The sequence below is a fragment of the Schistocerca serialis genome, chromosome 3 (assembly GCF_023864345.2).
Source record: "Schistocerca serialis cubense isolate TAMUIC-IGC-003099 chromosome 3, iqSchSeri2.2, whole genome shotgun sequence".
Classification (NCBI taxonomy): domain Eukaryota; kingdom Metazoa; phylum Arthropoda; class Insecta; order Orthoptera; family Acrididae; genus Schistocerca; species Schistocerca serialis.
In genome coordinates this window covers 904,497,656-904,518,194 of record NC_064640.1, presented here as the reverse complement: position 1 = coordinate 904,518,194, position 20,539 = coordinate 904,497,656, and the positions used below count along the sequence as shown (strand labels likewise).

The 20,539-nt window shown below is 40.1% G+C and overlaps 1 protein-coding gene across 2 annotated transcripts in view; it reads left to right on the top strand.

The window, feature by feature from the left end:
- LOC126471158 (protein seele-like) overlaps nucleotides 1-20,539 on the top strand; it is a 96,698-nt gene that overhangs the window by 35,963 nt on the left and 40,196 nt on the right. For both annotated transcript variants that reach the window (XM_050099261.1, XM_050099260.1), the window contains one exon: nucleotides 19,540-19,631. In XM_050099261.1, the coding sequence (XP_049955218.1) occupies nucleotides 19,547-19,631 (85 nt within the window). In that variant the 5' untranslated portion in view covers nucleotides 19,540-19,546. The remainder of the gene's footprint in view (nucleotides 1-19,539; nucleotides 19,632-20,539) is intronic.

The window sequence follows — 20,539 nt, the reverse complement described above, 5'->3', positions numbered from 1 at the left end:
AATACATTGCTATTTAATTAGCACAAGAATGTGATGCTTACACACAGGCTACTTTACATCCTAAATAAAACAAAAGCTAGTGATACAAAGTGTTGCAAAAACAGTTTTCCTGGATTTGCCATGTCAGACCACCATAGTATTACTTTTCCAACCTCAGACAGCTCTCAAAAATACTGTGTGTTTCATAACTGTAGATTGGGAATCATTCCAGATCATACCAGAAGTGATTATGAAAACCTGTAAGACAAGTAAACAAGTCCAGTACCATTTGATTAGCAGCTCACTTTTCTAAAAGAATTGAGATTACAATAAATATAGCTGAAGAGAGTGAGAATATTATTGTGGAAAAAATTTATGTTGCCGAAAACTTTTCAGTCAGGAAATTTTTGACTAGGCATTTTTAAGTCTTGAAACCACACAGTTAAAATAAGTGGTGGGCACTAGTCAAAGTTGTTCTGTCTGGAAAAGTATTGTTTCTGTGTCTTATGTTCATGGCATTGTCGCAATATATCTTTTTGAAAAGAGGAATCAATAGCAACAAAGTACGCACACACTGATAAATTCATTGACCCTTTGTGTAATTGTTACTTGTCTCTTAACTGGAAATTTGTAACACTCATGAATTAATACCATAAATTGCTCTTGATGAATCTGTAGGGAATTAAAAATTCCTCTGTGTGTCTATTGCTTAGCTGCAGAGCTAGCTTACTATTTATTTATTTATCTTTATTCATCCAAGGATCATCTCACAATGATATAGGACTTGTCAAGGTAATACAGTGCAAGTCAGTAGTTTAAAATACACAACAGACAGCATATATAACATACTTTATGAGAATAGGACAGGTAGTCTATGAGGATAGGTCAGGTGATTGGCCGTGGCCTTCATTAAGGAACCATCCTAGTGTTTGCCTTACTGAGCTAGAAAATCCAAATCGGGATGGCTGGACAGAGCAACTCCATTCTCTGGAATATGAGATCAGTCTCCTAACAGATGCACTCATTTGCTAAGCATATCGGCAACTGAATGCTTCTGCTTTTCAGTGAGCAGTCACCTCTAAAACAAAAGTATTTATAGTTTACCAGAACTTTTCTACCACATTTCCTAGGCAAATGTAATCCCAAATTTATTCTTGTTCCATTATTTTGTGTATAACTATTAGTGACGTATTTAATAATGTTTTCCCTGGTGTACACCACAGGTTGCTAGATGTACTTGTAATCACTTGGTGCAGTAAGGATGCCTTTTTTAAGTAGCTCTTTACAATGCGCCTGACTACTATTTCCAGTTATTATTCTTATGACCCTTTTCTGCAGTTAAGACTGTGTCTCTGTTGTGTGCCTTCAATCACCAGAAAAGAATTCTGTCAAGAAAGTCATAAGCATGTTATGCTCTTAGAGTGTTAACACGTTTGTAACAGCCGATATCTTGTGAGGTACTATGCCTACATATACTCAATTTTTAGCTACAATACGAGGTGCGGCTAGAAAAAAACCGGACTGATGCTGGAAAAAACATTTATTTGCAATTATTTACAATTTCATGTTATCTCCTTCAATGTACTCTCCTCCTCGGTCTCTACACCGCTCCATACGAATTTTCCACTGTTCATAGCAATGCTGCAGATCATTTTCGGTAAGTCCATACATTACTTACATCGCTTTTTCTTTTACTGCTTCAACAGTCTCAAATCTAGTTCCTTTCAAAGCTGACTTGACTTTAGGGAAAAGAAAAAAGTCACAGGGGGCCAAATCAGGTGAGTAGGGTGGATGATCTAAGATGGGAATGTTGTGTTTTGCCAAAAACGTCTTCACTGACAACGCACTGTGAGCTGGGGCATTGTCTTGGTGAAGGATCCATGACTTTTTTTCTCCACAAATCGTTCCGTTTTCTCCGTACTCGCTCACTTAGGGTAGCCAGGACGCTAATGTAGTAATGCTGATTCACTGTTTGTCCCTCTGGTACCCAATCAATGTGCACAATCCCTTTGATGTCAAAAAAAAAAAACAATCATGATTGCCTTGAATTTCGATTTCGACATTCGTGCTTTTTTTTGTCGTGGAGAACCAGGAGTTTTCCAATGCGTCGATTGGCGTTTAGTTTCGGGATCGTAAGTAAAAAACCACGATTCATCGCAAGTAATAACATTTTGTAAGAAGGTGGGATCACTTTCAATGTTTTCCAGGATGTCAGAACAAATCATTCTTTGGCGTTCCTTCTGTTCAATTGTGAGACACTTTGGAACCATTTTCGAACACACTTTGTTCATGTTGAAACTTTCATGAAGAATCTGCCTAACACTTTCCTTGTCAACTCCTGTTAACTCAGACACTGCTCTGATTGTTAAACGGCGATCTTGTCGAACAAGTTTACCGATTTTTTCAATGTTTGCATCAGTTTTTGCTGACAATGGTCTGCCAGCGCGAGTGTCATCACTGGTGTCTTCGCGGCCATCTTTAAATCGTTTAAACCACTCAAACACTTGTGTTCGCGATAAACAATCATCGCCGTACACTTGTTGTAACATTACAAACTTTTCACTTGCAGATTTTCCTAGTTTGAAACAAAATTTGATGTTAACACGCTGTTCTTTCTGTACACTCAACATTTTCCGACGCACAGACAAAACGTCAACTACTTAAAACAGACGTCACGGGCAGACTGAGTGCAGGAGGCAGATGAAACTCGAGCAGTAGGCGGAGCGAGAGTCACGTGACAGGCCACGCGACTTTCAGCCTTATTGCATTCGTTTTATTGTTTCACCAGTACTAGTCCGGTTTTTTTTCTAGCCACACCTCGTATTGTGAAAAGGACTGATCACTGCTTACCATATAGAGGAGACATTGAGTGACAAACAGGAACAATGAAAAGACTTCTGTACATATTAGCTTTCAGCCAAAACTGAAGGAGAAAACACACACACATTCACACAAGCACAAATCACACACATGTGATGGCTGTCTCTGGTGACTGAGTGTCTGGCCATAGTGGGCAGAGGCATTGCTCATGTGTGTGTGATTTGTGAATGTGTGTTTCCATGTTTCCACTTTAGAAGAAGTCCTTTTGGCCCAAAGCTAAATCATATAGCAGCCTTTTCATTGTGCCTACCTGTGACTAAACATCTCATCTACATAGTGCGTAGCAGCCTGCCCTTTTCACGACATTGTAGCTAAAAACTGAGTGTACGTAGGCATAGTACGTCACCACAAGACATTGGCTGTTGTGAACTGATGCTAACATCCTAAGAGCATAACATGCAGATGACATTCTTTTTGCCAGTATCTTTGTGTTCATTCCATGGCAGCTGACAATCAATATTCATCCTTAAAAACTTTGTGTTAATTACAAAAATCTGTGGATTTATCACCTATGCTTCATTGACAGAGTTAATTCTCCTCTTTATGCTGAAATGCGTAACGTTTGTTTTCTTTATGTTCAACGTTAACTTATTAGGTACTGCCTAATCATAGACATATGTGTTGATTTAATTTGGTTTTGCTTTCATCTCTGATAATGATTTTGCTGTCATTAGCAAAGCGAACTTTTTCTCTCTGTCTTACACTGTCTGGAAAGTCATTGATAAACCTACATTACGAACAGAATTTGACTCGGAAGGACGATGGTTCAATCCCGCGTCCGGCCATCCTGATTTAGGTTTTCCGTGATTTCCCTAAATCAGTCCAGGCAAATGCCGGGATGGTTCCTCTGAAAGGGCACAGTCGACTTCCTTCCCCATCCTTCCCTAATCCGATGAGACCGATGACCACGCTGTCTGGTCTCCTTCCCCAAACCAACCAACCAACCAGAATTTGACTCACTACACTACCATGAGGAATACCTACATTTATATGTTTGTCTAACAGTTGTTTTAGTAAAAATTTATCATCAACACTGATTGATCAGTCATATGAGAGTTAAATAATTTTCTGACAGAATGTGATGCTCAGTAGTTGCGTGTAGAAATTATACAATAAAATGAGTAACGTAAAAGCTCACCTTATAGCAGAAGCTCTGGAGTGGCAGTCACAGGTTTGGAGCAATGTAATTGTGTGTGTTTTTTTTTTTTTTTTTTTTTTGGTGTGTGCTTTGAAAAAGAGTGCAAAACGATAAGCTGAGCTACTACATTCCAGTTCTTATTTCTCAATAAACATACACAGATTTTGCTGCTAGGGACATACTGAAATGTTCATTACTGACATCAGTTAGACCCTATCTCAGCATCTGCTATTCCCCTTTGTGAAATTTTTTTTATTCTAGAGGAAAGGAGGGCATGAAGAAGGACTAAGTTAATGTCCATTTGATGACAAAATTATTATAGACAAACATCTAATTCAGTTAGATAAGACCAGGAAAGGACAGTAGTGCACTCTTGGCAAAACATTTACATGAAGTGATTTACCTAAATCACAAAGACAAGGACAATTTAATAACCAATCTTTGAATACAAGTGTTGTTGCTAACTAAAATTACTGTATTATCACATGCTGCCATATGTTAAGCAGTGGCAGAATAATAATCAACGCTGATTTATAAGCAGTCTAGATTTTGCAGCCATTTCAGTAAGTTGGTCTACTTGTTTTTAGGAGAGATGGGAAAAGTACAGTATCATTCAGTGATATGCATTTGCTTTGGAACGATGAAATGCGTGATGAGATAAAAGCCATTGGATGCAGTTTATGGTGGCCTTTCCCCATCAGGGACAACAAGTAATGGTTCAATGATTTGTAACGTGCTGGAACATGTGAGTTTGCTAAGGAACACCCAGGATGCCAAATGTTGAGGCCATATGTTTATAGAGAAGAAAGACAATTAATGTTTTACATTACCTTTATAAGTTAGCAATGAAAAAATTGTTAGCCCAATACGTGCTGCAAATGCTGATGCTAAACAACACATGTTTGGCTTTCAACTTCAAAACCGTGTTTGGAACAATTTAAATATGGTCTGAAGGACTTTTTGCAACTTGTTGGCACTGGTGATGATATCTGCATACATTATTGTTCCAGGATACCAAGCAAAAATCAAAACAATGGGTTGCACCTAGTGAATCTGCCAAAGTGAGGACAATCCCATTGTCCAGAAAAAATTATTGTGATGATTTTTTCGAATATGAAGCAAAAGGAAAAATGACCAAAAGATACAAGACCCCATTTAATGAAGAAGAAAGTGCTATTTTACGAGAGTCGTCCACAAATTAAGTTCCATTTCTATTACTATCCGCGGCAGTGCTACGATCACAGTTCTGAGCATGTGCTGCAGTTACTCTGAGTCAAGGAGAAGACATGTAGGCTGCTGCCGATGTGTGCTTTGTAGTGCTTCTTTATAATGTCAGCTGTAATTGAAAATGCCGCCGAGCGGCGCAATTTCTTAATGGTCTCGTAGTAACCATGTGCATTGATTGTTTGGCCTCATGGTAAGAAAATCAGCAAAATGCCTTTTCTGTCCCAAAAAATGTTGCACATGACTTTTCAAGGTGTAGAGATTTGTTTAGGCTTAACTTTCGTTGGGGGATGAAGTGTGCCTCCATTCCATTAATTGCCGTTGTGTTTCAGGGGTGTCTTACAATACCCAAGTTTCATCTCCCGTGACTGTCTGAGAAAGAAAACTGTCACCTTCTTCATTGTAGTGTGTCAAAAACTGAAGTGCACTGCCCATCTGTTGTTTTTTGTGTTGTTCAGTAAGAATTTTGGGTACCCAACGTGAGCAAAACGTCCCTGAAACAAATTCAAGGAAACCTTTCCTGTCCTTATCGTCTAAGGAGAAGAAGGACACTCTGGTGGCCACCACGCCACTGGACTCTGCACGTACTCCTTCTGCGTCCAAGGTGGAGATCCCAGTGGCTCCTGAGGCACCATATTTCAGCAGGCAATGTGCCACAGAACCTATGTCAGTGACCGAGCGAGATGGTACAGTGGTTAGCACACTGGACTTGCAATTGGGAGGACGACGGTTCGAACCCGCATCAGGCCGTCCTGATTTAGGTTTTCCATCATTTCCCTAAATCACTTCAGGCAAATGCCAGGATGGTTCCGTTGAAAGGTCACAGCTGACTTCCTTCCCTACCCTTCCCTAATCCAATGAGACCGATGACCTTGCTGTTCGATCCCCTCCCCAAAATCAACCGACCAACCTACCTATCTATGTCAGTAGATCCCCTGATGTCTCAACTGGTGGCAGCACATGACCCTGGGTCATAACCTGCCTCCCTCCTCTACCCAAACCCATCCAGCCACTTCATGCCTCCACAGTATTCAGACAGCGTTATCTTCCAGTGAAATTGTACCGGATTTTTCCACTGCCTGGTTGAGCTACAGCAGCTTTTAAGCATTTTCCCTGCATTCTCTATTGCCATCCAGGAAACGTGGTTTCCAGCAACTTTGATGACCCCTGCACTTTGTGGCTAGCGAGGTCATTTTAAGGATTGCACCGACTATGATAGGGTATTGGGTGGAGTTTGTACATATGTTCTGAACTCATATATACAGGGCTATTACAAATGATTGAAGCGATTTCATAAATTCATTGTAGCTCCATTCATTGACATATGGTCACGACACACTACAGATATGTAGAAAAACTCATAAAGTTTTGTTCGGCTGAAGTCGCACTTCAGGTTTCTGCCGCCAGAGTGCTCGAGAGCGCAGTGAGACAAAATGGCGACAGAAGCCGAGAAAACGTATGTCGTGCTTGAAATGCACTCACATCAGTCAGTCATAACAGTGCAACGACACTTCAGGACGAAGTTCAACAAAGATCCACCAACTGATAACTCCATTTGGCGATGGTATGTGCAGTTTAAAGCTTCTGGATGCCTCTGTAAGGGGAAATCAACCGGTCGGCCTGCAGTGAGCGAAGAAATGGTTGAACGCGTGCGGGCAAGTTTCACGCGTAGCCCGCGGAAGTCGACGAATAAAGCAAGCAGGGAGCTAAACGTACCACAGCCGATGGTTTGGAAAATCTTATGGAAAAGGCTAAAGCAGAAGCCTTACCGTTTACAATTGCTACAAGCCCTGACACCCGATGACAAAGTCAAACGCTTTGAATTTTCGGCGCGGTTGCAACAGCTCATGGAAGAGGATGCGTTCAGTGCGAAACTTGTTTTCAGTGATAAAGCAACATTTTTTCTTAATGGTGAAGTGAACAGACACAATGTGCCAGAACTGCGAGCTCGCATCAACGATGCTTTCAAACTCATTGATGGGGACATGCTGTGCCGAGTGTGGGAGGAACTTGATTATCAGCTTGATGTCTGCCGAATCACTAAAGGGGCACATATCGAACATTTGTGAATGCCTAAAAAAACTTTTTGAGTCTTTGTATGTGTGTGCAAAGCATTGTGAAAATATCTCAAATAATAAAGTTATTGTAGAGCTGTGAAATCGCTTCAATCATTTGTAATAACCCCGTGTGTGTGTGTGTGTGTGTGTGTGTGTGTGTGTGTGTGTGTGTGTGTGTGTGTGTGTGTGTCTATATATATATATATATATATATATATATATATATATATATATATATCGACCTGCCAGCACTTTCGTTCAGTAAGTCACATCATCTGTGTTTTTAGATATATTTTTCCCACGTGGAATGTTTCCCTCTCTCTCTCTCTCTCTCTCTCTCTCTCTCTCTCTCTCTCTCTATATATATATATATATATATATATATATATAAATAAAAATTTTACTGGCACAGCTTGACCTTTGCCTCTTGAACTCTGGTGCACCCACACACTACAATGTGCCACAGAGAACTTATTCAGCCATAGATCTTTCCATTTGCAGCCCTGGTCTTCTATCATCTATCCACTGGATAGTCCACGATGACCTGTGTTGTATCAACCACTTCCTGATTTTTCTCTCAGCATTGCTCCACTGGACGCCCACCCAAATGAATTCTCCATAATGCTGACTGGAATGGGTTCAGCTTTGCTGTCATCCTTAGCTCCCCATTGTAAGGCATTATCAATGCAGCTGCTCTCCATCACAGGTATGGGCAAAGGTCACACACGTGTACAGCTTAGAATCCCTGCAGGAGTACCAAGTATTTCTTTAGTTGGTGCTGTTTATACTGGCCCAGATGCTGTCGCCGAATATTTTGCCGAGCATTATACTTGCGCATCTGCATCTGAGAACTACCACCCCATCTTTCATCTCATAAAGCAGCAGGTATATCAAATGCACTTATCTTTTACTACCCGCCACCTGGAGCAATATAATGCTCCATGCAATGAATAGGAATTCTCCAGTTCCCTAGCCCACTGCCCTGATATGGCCCCTGCCACATTGCATCTACAGCCAAATGCTGAAACAAATGCTTTATTCAGATCTGGAACAAGGATGTGTTCCCATCTCAGTGGCAAGAAAGCATGATAGTTCTGGTACTGAAACCGTGTAAGAACCCCCTAGAGATGGACAGTTATTGCCCAATCAGCCTTACCAACACTTTCTTTAAGTTGATTGAACAGAGGATGAGCTAGTGGCTGCATTGGCTCCTTGAATCTCAGGGCCTTTTGGCTGCATCTCAGGGCATTTTTCACAAACGCCTCTCTGCTGCTGATAATTTGGTTCACATGGAGTCCACCATCCAGATGACTTTTGCACATTGTCAGCACCTCATTGCTGTCTTCAACCTACAGGAGGTATACAGCACAACATGGCATTACCACATCCTTACTACATTACATGAGCGGGGTCTCCAGGGTCCACTCCCGATTTTTGTCAACAACTTCTTGTTGCACTGTAGGTTATGGGTTCAAGTGGATGCTTCACTCAGTATTCCCCATATCCAAGGGAATGGGGTCCCTCAGGGCTCTGTACTGAGTGCCCCTCTCTTTCTGGTGGGCGTCCATGGTCTAGCAATGGCTGTGGGTCTTTCAGTATTGCCTCCTTATATGCTGGTGATTTTTGCTTTTATTATTGCTCCTCTAATATGGGTGTTGCTGACTGTCACCTACAGAGCACTGTACGAAAGGCACAGTCATGGGCTCTCACCCATGGCTTTTGGTTTTCAGCTGCCAAGACTCATGTCGTGCAATTTTTCACTGTTGTACTGGCCACCCACACCCAGAGCTTTACCTAGATGATCAATATTACTTCTTGTAGTTCAGATATACCAATTTTTGGGACTGGTCTTAGATTTCTGGCTGACGTGGCTTCCCCACCTTTGCCAACTTATGTGCAAGTGCTGGCAACATCTCAATACACTTAACTGCCTCAGTAACACTAGCTGGGATGTTGATTTACAAAGCCAGGTTTTGTCCCTTCTTACTTATGGGAGTCTTGCATATGGTTCAGCATCACCCTCAGCATTGCGGATACTGGACCCGATTCATCATTGTGGTGTCCATCTTGGGACAGGAACCTTCTGAACTAGCCCTGTGAACAGCCTACTAGTTGAGGCTGTGGTCCCTCCATTACCTGTCAGATGCCAACAACAGCTGCTGAATTACACTATACACACTTGTAGCTACCCTGAACATCCCAACTTCCGTGTTCTTTTCCCTGGAAGGGACCTCCACCTCCTACAACAACAACCCAGAACTGGATTTGAAATTGCTGCACGCCTCCAATGTCTCTGTTTGGAACTACAACTTCTTCCACTGTCATGTCTGGTCAGGAAGAAACCACATCTGCTCCCAAGGCTTGTGCCCTGACCTCAGATTTGTCTCAAAGTTCCCTCTGGTCCAAAAGATTCCAGTGACCCCACGATTTTTCACCACCAATTCTTTGCTGTCCTTCAGACGTATTCAGGTTTTGAAGTGGTATTGGTCGATTGCCCAACAGTCGATGGACGAACAGGCTTTCCATATACACATGCACTGTGCAGTTAGCTCCACTCTCTGCCAAACTGCTGCAGTATCTTCACTGCTGAATTGATGGCATTAAACTAGCCCTTATCCATGTTCATTCTTGCACTGGCAACAGTATCCTAATCTGTAGTGACTGCCTTAACAGCCTTCAGGCTATAGACAAGTGCTACCCTCCTCACCCACTGGTTACGGCTATCCAGGATCTTGTCTCTGACGTCCAACAATCTGGATGACCAGTTGATTTTGTTTGGACTCCCGGTCATATTGGGATTTTGGTAAATGAATGAGCTGACTGGTTGGCCAAGCTGATCACCAGGATACCGACTTTGGAAATGGGGTCCCGGAACCAGACCTTCAGTCTTTTATACATCATCGATTGCTAAAAGTCTGGAGCCTACAATTGTCTGCGCTGATCTCCCCAAACAACCCGAGAACAATTAAGGACACCATGACTATGTGGTAGTCTTACTTGCATGCTTCTCCCAAGGAATCCACTGTCCTTTATCAACTATGCATTGGCCACACTTGGCTGACCCATGGCCACATTCTCCAATGTGAGGATCCCCCTCACTGCCGATGTGGAGCCTGCCTGATGATAGCCTGTTTACTCGTCAACTGCCCCATTTTTTCTGCTGTGAGATGACATCTTAATCTTCCTGACACAGTATGTCTGGTACTAGCAGACAAAACCAAAGCGGCAGACCTTATGTTATGTTTTGCCCGCGAAGGTGATTTATATACATCCCTGTAATGTCTGGCTGGGTTGGGGATTTTCTCTGCCTGGGGACTGGGTGTTTGTGTTGTCCTTATCATATCATCATCATCATCATCTTCTTCTTCTTCTTCTTCTTCTTCATCATCATCATCATCATCATCATCATCATCATTTGTGACAGTGTCTAGATTGGATTGTGAAAAAAATGGACTGTGTAAGAATTGGGACTCCATACGGGCACTGATGACTGTGCAGTTGAGCACCCCACAAACCAATAATCATCATCATCCCTGTAATGTAGGGCTTTTTGGCCTCATTGACTGCCTGAGGGGTTGTTGGGGCTCCCCTCTTCTGATCCTCTCCCATCGTTGCCCCTGCCATTGCCCCCCTGTCCCAGAGTCTCTTGGCGGCCCTTGCTCTGTGGTCCGGACTCTACCCTTTACACCTTTTTATTTCCTTTATTCTTTTTTATTCCTCAGTTTTAATGTCTTGTCATGAATGATCTTTTAGCCATTTGCCTATGCTGTCTTTTTTCTGGGCTTTTATCTCTGTTTTTTTATTGTGTTGGTTACATTTAGGCTTTCCAGGATTTGCCTTTCCCCTCCTCCCTTTGATGACCACTGCTGGTTCCCAACTGTATGGATGAATGGACTGATAACCTAGCAGTTTAGTCCTTTCACTCCAAACCAACCAACCAACCAACCAACTGAAATAAAGCATGGGCTATAATCAAATTGCAAAGATAGCTTAAGATGTAGTCTATCAAATCAGTATAGAATTTTAATACTTTTCTGGAAGCACCAGGGAACCATAATACTTCCTTTTTTTATACCCACATCCAAACCTGAGATCACTAACTTGTGTTGATATAATGGTGCTATTTCAGTTGGCTCATGAGCGAATGGATACAGCATCTCTGAGGTAGCTGTGAAGTGGGGATTTTCCCATATGACCATTTCACAGGTGTACTGTGAATATCAGGAATCCAGTAAAACATCAAATCCCCAACATCGCTGGGGCTGGAAAAGGATCCTGCAAGAACAGGACCAGTTATGACTGAAGAAAGCGTTCAGTGTGACAGAAGTGCAACCCTTCCACAAATTTCTCCATATTTCAATGCTGGGCCATCAGCAAGTGTCAGCATGCAAACCCTTCAATGAAACATCATCGATACGGGCTTTCAGAGCTGAAGGCCCACTCGTGTACCCTTCATGACTGCATGACACAAAGCCTTACGCCTTGCCTGGGCCCATCAATACAGACACTGGACTGTTGATGACAAAATATGTTACATGGTCAGACGAGTGTCATTTCAAATTCTATCAAGCATATGGATGTGTATGGGTATGGAGACAACCTCATGAATCCATGGACTCTGCATGTCAGCAGGGGACTGTTCATGCTGGTGGAGGTTCTGTAACAGTGTGGGGTGTGTGTAGTTAGAGTGATACGGGACCACTGATACGTCTGACAGGTGACTTGTACATTAGCATCTTGTCTGATCACCTGCATTCATTCATGTCCATTGTGCATTCCGATGGATTTGGGCAATTCCAGCAGGACAGTGCAACACCCTATAAGTCCAGAATTGTTACAGAGTGGCTCCAGTAACACTCTTCTGAGTTTAAACACTTCTGCTGGCCACCAACCTCCCCAGATGTGAACATTATTGAGCATATCTGGGAAACCTTGCAACATACTGTTCAGAAGAGATCTCCACTCCCTCGTACTCTTACGGATTTATGGACAGCCCTGCAGGATTCATGGTTTCGATTCCCTCCAACACTGCTTCAGACTTTAATCGAGTCCATGCTACATCATGTTGTGGCACTTCTGCATGCTTGTGGGGGCTCTGCACAATATTAGGCAGGTGTACCAGTTTCTTTGGCTCTTCAGTGTACTTTAGAGTAATTGAACAATAACAGCACTGCTTGTAATGAAGTTTTAGTTCTCAATTGTAGTTAGTCATGAAAATTGAATTCTCTCATCCTGGGACACAAAACATTGATTCAAATTACTAACCACTTTTGTATTAGTTTATTCTTGCCAGTGTTAACAGGAACCTAGTATGTTGTATCTAGAAGGAATTAAATTTATCATCTTCAGTGACTACTTCATTGATGTCTTCTCACAGCTAGTCTTGTAAACTTTGTCCAAACATTTTGATAAAGTCATTATTCATGATTATCTTAGCACTACTTTTATTTTATTTGTCTATGCCTCTTGTGGCTCAGTGGCCAAGTGTCATGCTACAGATTCAAGGGTCCAGGGTTCAATCTCAGTCAGTGCCAAGAATTTTTTTATCACTTCATTCACCTCTAGCAATAATTTGTTTAAAGTCTGCATTAAAATGTAGGTCCCTTATGGCAGGGTTAGTTCAGAGGTTGAAGGAACACTATGCTTACACCCATTTTCTGCAAGCCACGTCATCCTGCTTCCTCCAATAGGACTGTGCTTAGTATAGCACAGTAGTGTTCAAACCAATCTTCTGGTTGATGATGACTTTATATTTTATCTAAATCTATTTGAACAGGACATTTGACCATAATGGTTATAACACACTGTTTCATTCAGTATCAAGTTCATTGAATATTAATGGATCTAAAAATAGTTAGACCGTGACTGTTTTATTATATTCTTTGTCATTGTTAGGAAGACAACCATGAAGAAGCAGATAGCATTAAACATTAAAAAGTTACAGTAATTACTCAGATACATTGTCATGCCAATGAAATTATTTCCATAAATTCTTACAAGTACCATCTAAAACTGTGTGATGAGATGTAAAACATTCTGAAGTAGTGGCCTGTACAATGTTGTTAATTTAACGTTTTTCTTTGTGATCACTAATAAATACTTAATTTTAGTATTTTATCCATCCTCAGCAACTGTAGTCATATATAACGAAATAATAAACAACTAACTGCATAAAAGAAATTTAATTTCTTTATTGGTTTCGGGCTCTTAATGGCCTTCTTCAAAAGGTTATACCTATGGCATTATTTGCGAGTGTCAGCAATAAGAGGCATGCAGCAAAATGTCATGATCATATGGACTACAAGACAATGACATTTTGTTATATGCCACTTATTGTTGATACTCACAAATAATGTGATAGATATAACCTTCTGAAGAAGGGCACTAAGTGCCCAAAACCAGTAAAGAATTTAAATTTGTTTTATGCAACTGTTTGCTTATCATTTTGTTATGTACATAATTTTTGGTTAAATAAACAATTACATGATTATTATAGGGCGAAAAACATTTCTGTTATAGTCAAAAGATAAATTCAAAGAGTTCTCTGTTGAATTAGAGAGATGAGTATGGTTGGTATGTTGAGGTTCTTTATTGGTGTCAGCTAGTAATTGTGTCCTTGTCAGGAAACTGCACTATAGCATTTCAGTATGACATTCTGTGGTGTCACCACCAGACACCACACTTGCTAGGTGGTAGCCTTTAAATCAGCCACGGTCCGTTAGTATACGTCGGACCCGCGTGTCGCCACTATCAGTGATTGCAGACCGAGCGCCGCCACACGGCAGGTCTAGAGAGACTTCCTAGCACTCGCCTCAGTTGTACAACCGACTTTGCTAGCGATGGTTCACTGACAAAATACGCTCTCATTTGCCGAGACGATAGTTAGCATAGCCTTCAGCTACGTCATTTGCTACGACCTAGCAAGGCGCCATGTTCAGTTACTATTGATATTGTGAATAATGTACAGTCAAGAGTGACGTTCACCATTTATGGATTAAAGTTAAGTATTCCACCAGCTACGTCCGTTTTTCTAAATTCTAATTTCCTTGTCCTGTTCCAGACCTCACGCCAGCCTGCGTGAGCTAAAACGCGTGCCTTTCGGCTTCCTCTAATAACACGATGTTGGCTCTCCTGCCAACCCACAACACATTCATTTAAATATGAGAGCTCCTTAAGATAAATTCATATGAATGTGGATAGAACTTTACACTCTCATAAAACTTTTAAATAATGCAATCTTCTTCCGAGTTTGTTCTATTTGTCTATTTTTATCTTATCACCACTTATCAGGATACAAGGGCAGGTTGATAAGGCTGAGACTTTTACAAGAGATCATGCTCAAATTGCTGGTTTCTTTTTGGCACTGATGTCTCATATCTATTCTATATCTAATTGGAGAAAGCCCATAACAATTTTTTTCCCATGTGGCCTTCCACATGAAACTGAGCAAATTGTACAGAACAAGAATCAGAGGGAAATTCTTAAACTATTGTCTTATTTGTGCTCTTGCCTTACTTGACGTGTTTGAGGAATCCAAAGATGATGATTTGATGTCTGACAATATAAAATACAAACACCATTACAGAGCCTCCACCAGCTTTTTGGAAAATTATTCCTTTGTTATTCAAGATGAAGTACAAGGGCACCACTGGTTAAACAAACAGACCACAGTTCATCCATTTGTATTCTATTATAAAGAAGAAGATAAACTAATGAGCCAAAGCTTTTGTGTCATAAGTGACTACCTTAAACACAACACTACAGTAGTGCACATTTTTCAACTAAAATTAACAAACTACATTTAACAGCACCACCCTTCCATAAAAAAACTGATTTACTTTTCGGATGGGGCAGCAAGTCAATATAAAAACAAAAAAAATTATTAACATTTACTTTCATAAAAAGATTTTGGGTTTGATGTAGACCTGCACTTCTTCACTTCATGCTATGTGAAGAATGCTTGTGATGGTGTCAGGGGTACAACACAGCGAGCTCTCACAAAAGCAAGTCTGCAGCAGACCGATGACAATCGTATCATAACACCTCAAGAAACGATAGAATTCTGTAAAAAACATATCAGAGAAATTACCTATGTTTTTGTACAATGTGAGGAAATTCAAGAAGTCTATGAAGTGTCTTGAAGGAAAGGTACAACACTTGTCAGAAGATTAAAGGCACTCTATCTTTTCATTGTTTTGTACCCCATTCACACAACTTACTGAAGTGTAAGATCACATCAACTTCGTCTGGTAGTGAACTCCATCAGTGTGGAAAACTTGTACAACTGGTTCTTCAAAATAAAGACATAGTGGCTTGTGTTTATGATGAACAGTGGTGGATTGGCGAAGTTGATAATATTGACTGTCAAAACCAAGATGTACATGTTGTATTTTATCACCCTCCAGGACCAAGGACATTTTTAAAAAAATTGAGAAGGATCAAGTTTGGATGCCACATAAAAATGTAATAAGGATGCTGTCTCCCATGGAATTTACAACTGTGATTGGGCGAACTTATAATCTAACACCCAAACTGAGTGAACAAATTTCTCAAATGTTCAATGAGTGATGTACTAAAAACAAATAACAATAGAACAATATAATGTAATTAGTAGCCTTATTTTCAATAAAAAAAAGTAAGTAATCATAGATATGATTAAATTATATACGGTAACTGATATATTTTATTCCATAAGCCTAGATATCACAGATCTTAAAAAACATATTTTTGACTCGTGTTTGTAATTTTTTTTCCATAACTTCCAATTGAACCTCAAAGTTGAAATTTATAGTGAAGTTTGATATCATAAAGGTCTATTAACTGTGAAATTTTCAGATTTTTATCTGGTCCACCAACAAAGATATTGCAGGCCACAAAATGTAAAATTAAAAAAAAATCAATTTTTTAAAATAGTGTATTTTTTATGTGTATTCTGCTCACCATTGATACTCTATAAAAAGTAACTATACTATACAGTGTAATAGCAGAAAAAATATTAAAGCTGAGAAATTAATCTTTCTTTGGAAAACTACTGTTCAAAAATTGAGTTTTCCTAATTTGTGGCTGATAACTTTGAACTATTAAAAATATATTAAAGAATACATTCAGTTAAGTGATAATGATGTTAATTTGTAGCCCAGAGTGTGTTGAACTAAATGCATTTTATATAAAAGGCTTAGAACAATCCACTACTGAATAATTGTAAAAAATGTAGATGCTTGCAAATACAAAAAAACGTATGTGGCACGGAACAATTACGGCCGCCATTTCAAAATAATAAACAATAAATTTAAAAAAATATATTTATGTGACTACTAAACATTTGAGAATTCACCCAGCAAATATAAATTTTTTCTGAGTTTGTCAAGCAGTCAATTATTTTTTCCTTGGACCACTTGGTATGGATTGACCCACACCTTTACAGAGGCTGCTGATGGAAGAGTAGATTGAGTTAACATATAGTGATGGAAAAAATGGGCATTCATTCAGTCGAAGAATATGGTGATTAGAGGAGGAGATTCAACTATGCATTATATAATCTATATAACAAACCAGACATTGAAACTTCCTGGTAGCTTAAAACAGTCTGCCAGACCGAGACTCGAACTCGGGGCACACTCCGCTGCAGAATGAAAATCTCATTCTGAAAACCAGACATTGTCAGCTACATTAAGATTACAAGGGCTGGAATGGGCAGGATGTCTACTGAGAGCTAGTGACAGAATGATTATGACAATATTCAACCCAGTGCCTGAAGAAACCAGGAGAGTAGAAAGACCAAAGCTAAGATAAGACGAAGGTGTCAGAGAAGAATTCAGAATTGGAGGAGTTTGGGACTAAACAGAAAAGAATAATTGTCTACAGAAGACCACAGCTTACAAAGGGCTGTCATGAGGGTGGTGGTCACAGAAATTTGCTGTCATCTATTTCTTAGAGCATTATTGAGAGTGTCTAAAAGTAGTAGCTATGTATTGCTTTTTGTTCTGATGAAACACTGTTTTTGCCTCGTAAGGTGATGGAAGTGGAAGAAAAGCTGAGAAAGTATTCTGGAGACTCAGCATCATCACATGGTATGATTCACAATAGTTCTTGTAATTTTGATGTGGCTGTACTAACATGAGAGATGCCAAGTTCACAGGATGATCAGTTGAGGTCGTAACAGAAGAAATAGTGAACAATGTTCAAGATATTGTCATGTAAGACTACCAACTAAAAATCTACAACATGGGTTAAATCTTAAACATCTATCTCAAGTGAACAGGTAAATAATATTCTGCACTACTGGTTTGGTATGAGAAAGATGTCAGCAAGGTGCGTGTAGCAAGTGATAGCATCTGACAACAAGCAGAATCATATGACCATTTCACAAGAATGTTTGAACATTCTTAAATGCAATCCAAATTAATTTTTGCAATGCTACATTAAAGTTGATAAAACCTGGTTCTGTTATTTCCAGCCTGACGAAATAACAATCCAATCAGTAGATTTCCTCTGACAAATGTGCGTCAAAGAAAGCAAAAGCAGTTTAATCAGTGCAAACAGTTATTGCAATGGTCTTTTGGAATTCTCAAAGTGTCACATTTATATAGGAATTCTCAAGGTGTAACATTTATATACAACCTGGCTCATGGCAAAAAGATCAGAGGTTTATATTATGCCACATTACTGGATCAGTTTTGTGAAATAAATCACACCATTCCACAAAGAAAAAGATTCTCTTTCACTAGGACAGTGTGTTTGCTTACACATATGTCACTGACATAATAAAAGTTGTGGAGCTATGCAGCAAACTGCTACCTTACTCACCCTGTTCTCTACATTTGGCTCCAAGCATCTAGTTTGTCTTCACAAACCTGAAAAATTGTCTCTGTGAGAAGAAATTCATGTCATATGAAGATATCATGGCAAGAACAAATTCGTATTTCACAGACCTCGTAAAATTGCATTTTTTGGAAGAGTTAAAAAACTGGGGGAAAATTGAGTAAGGTGCATAAGCTTAAAGGAGACTACGTTGAAGAACGAAATTAATTTTTCAGAAAACAATGTTATTTTGTTTAAAGATTCATGGACTTATCAATACACCCTCATATCTAACACCTTAACAGCAGTGTAGAATTGTATAATAATTTCAGAAAATAGATTATTTGTATAATGTACAATACAAAAGTTTCTGTTTAAAGGCCACATTGCCTGACTGGCAAACCAATTCTGGGCTAAATCACCACAAGCATTGAGGAAATCATTCTACTGACACACCAGGTTGAAGATAACCATTTGGTAAAACACTGTATCCTGCTGCATGAATAAGTCAGTAACTGCCTGCTCACATCCTTGTCCAGCAGGAATTGTCAACCCTTCGAGGCTTTTTTAAGAGACTGAAGGAATGATAACAACATGGGAAGAGATCAGGGCTATAGGATAGGTGTTTGAGTGTTGCCAAGTTGAATTGGTGTAAGGTATGAGGCTGGATGCCCAGATCGACAGGCATCTTGAGTAGAATTGGGAGCAGCATGGAACTTGGTGCACCATTCCACTTTGGTTGTTTTCAACAGACGTGCTGCTTCGTACACATTTTTTATTCTCTGATGCACCTGTACCAGTGGTTGTCATTGTTCACATTTCTGCATTTATGGCATGCAGGTTAAAAATGTATGAATGCCTCACTAATCCCTTGTCTCCACCTTGGTGCTTGTTTACACACATCGGAGTCACGCTAAGTTGCATATACATTGCAGCAATTCCCTCACATGGAAACTTTTTGATCCCCCCTTATTTACAGCCTTCCCTCTGACTAAATCTTGTTCAGTATATTGATAAAGCAACACAGTCCAGGCTGTTGCTGTTCTGTCATTAAATTTCTTACAATAAAAAAGAAAATAAATAAGTAATGTGTAGCTCCTACACTAGTTGAAGCTTTTCACTTTGAGATTGCCTTGACAGTTTTCAGGTGACACAATAAAACAGTATCTCATTTGGCCTCATGAGGCTGGGTGGCCTTGTTTCAGACCTCCTTTCAGAAAAACTGGATGTTTGTCACCAGGAACTGAACTCGAGAACACCATATCAGTAATGGGTGCTAACAATTACAGCAGAGAGGTGCTCATATTTCTTTCAGTTATTGTTTAGACATAGTTTTAGAAAGTACTATTAATACAATCATTTATGTATGTGTTTCCGTATCAGGATTATATGACTGATACTAATAACTGATATTTTTAAGTTATTTTACTTTCAGTGTTTTACTTTTAAACATTTTTCCAGGTCGGAGATGGCACAAATGAGATTTCTACTTATTGTGGTCTTTGCACTGGCTTGCTCAGCATCACATGATCCACATATTCTGCGATGTTTGGGTTTGTATTTTCTAACTTTTAATTTGAAAAACATCATTTTTGTTGTGACCAGACAAAACTGCAATTGTCTGGCCACAACTGTGGGTCCTTTGATTGCCTAATGAGGGGGCACATTAAACTAGAACACATGAACTATTCCTTCACTTTATTACATAAACTAATAAAAGATTTACTTAACTGTGACACAGGTCTTTGCCACAGGATTGCTTAATAAGTTACTATTGTTATTGACTATTAAATCATCAGGTGATGCACAGGTTAACAACTGTTCTGTTGCAGTGCAGTGTTCCACATTTAAGTGAACAAGTCCATGAGAAACTTTAACTATCATGTTGGTCTTATACCATGGTGTTGACTGCTGTAGGTGATGTCTCATACACCCCCCCTCCCAACCCCTCCCCAAACCTCCACACCATTGTAATGTAGGGCAGACGTGGATGACAATGTTGGGTGAAGGACTGAATGCGAATGCCTCCCTGCCCGCATCCCAGTATCCACCATGAGGGAGTTTGGGAACATCAGCTAAAAAATCACAGTGTGCATGCCTGCATCAAGAGATGCAGACACTGTGGTCGGCTGGGCAGTGATGGTACCCTATGGAGCAGCGTGATGGCCTTCAGGGGGTGGCTGACCCACAGACATTAGTACAAGCAGCTGGATGCCAGTGCTAGTGACATCAGTGGTGGCAAGATGTCGATCTCCATGAGCGCCACAGGGGAAGGTGCCTGCTGTGACTGGCAGAGAAATGGCTGCAACTGCAGAGAAGGACCCCAGAAATGTGCTGGGTCTGTGGACAAACAGTCTGCAGCAGAATCACTGACACACTCTTGTGTGGCACAGCGGGTTTTTGTGGAGCTGCAGCAATCTATGAGGAGTATCTGATCATTATGGTAATGACCTTACAATCC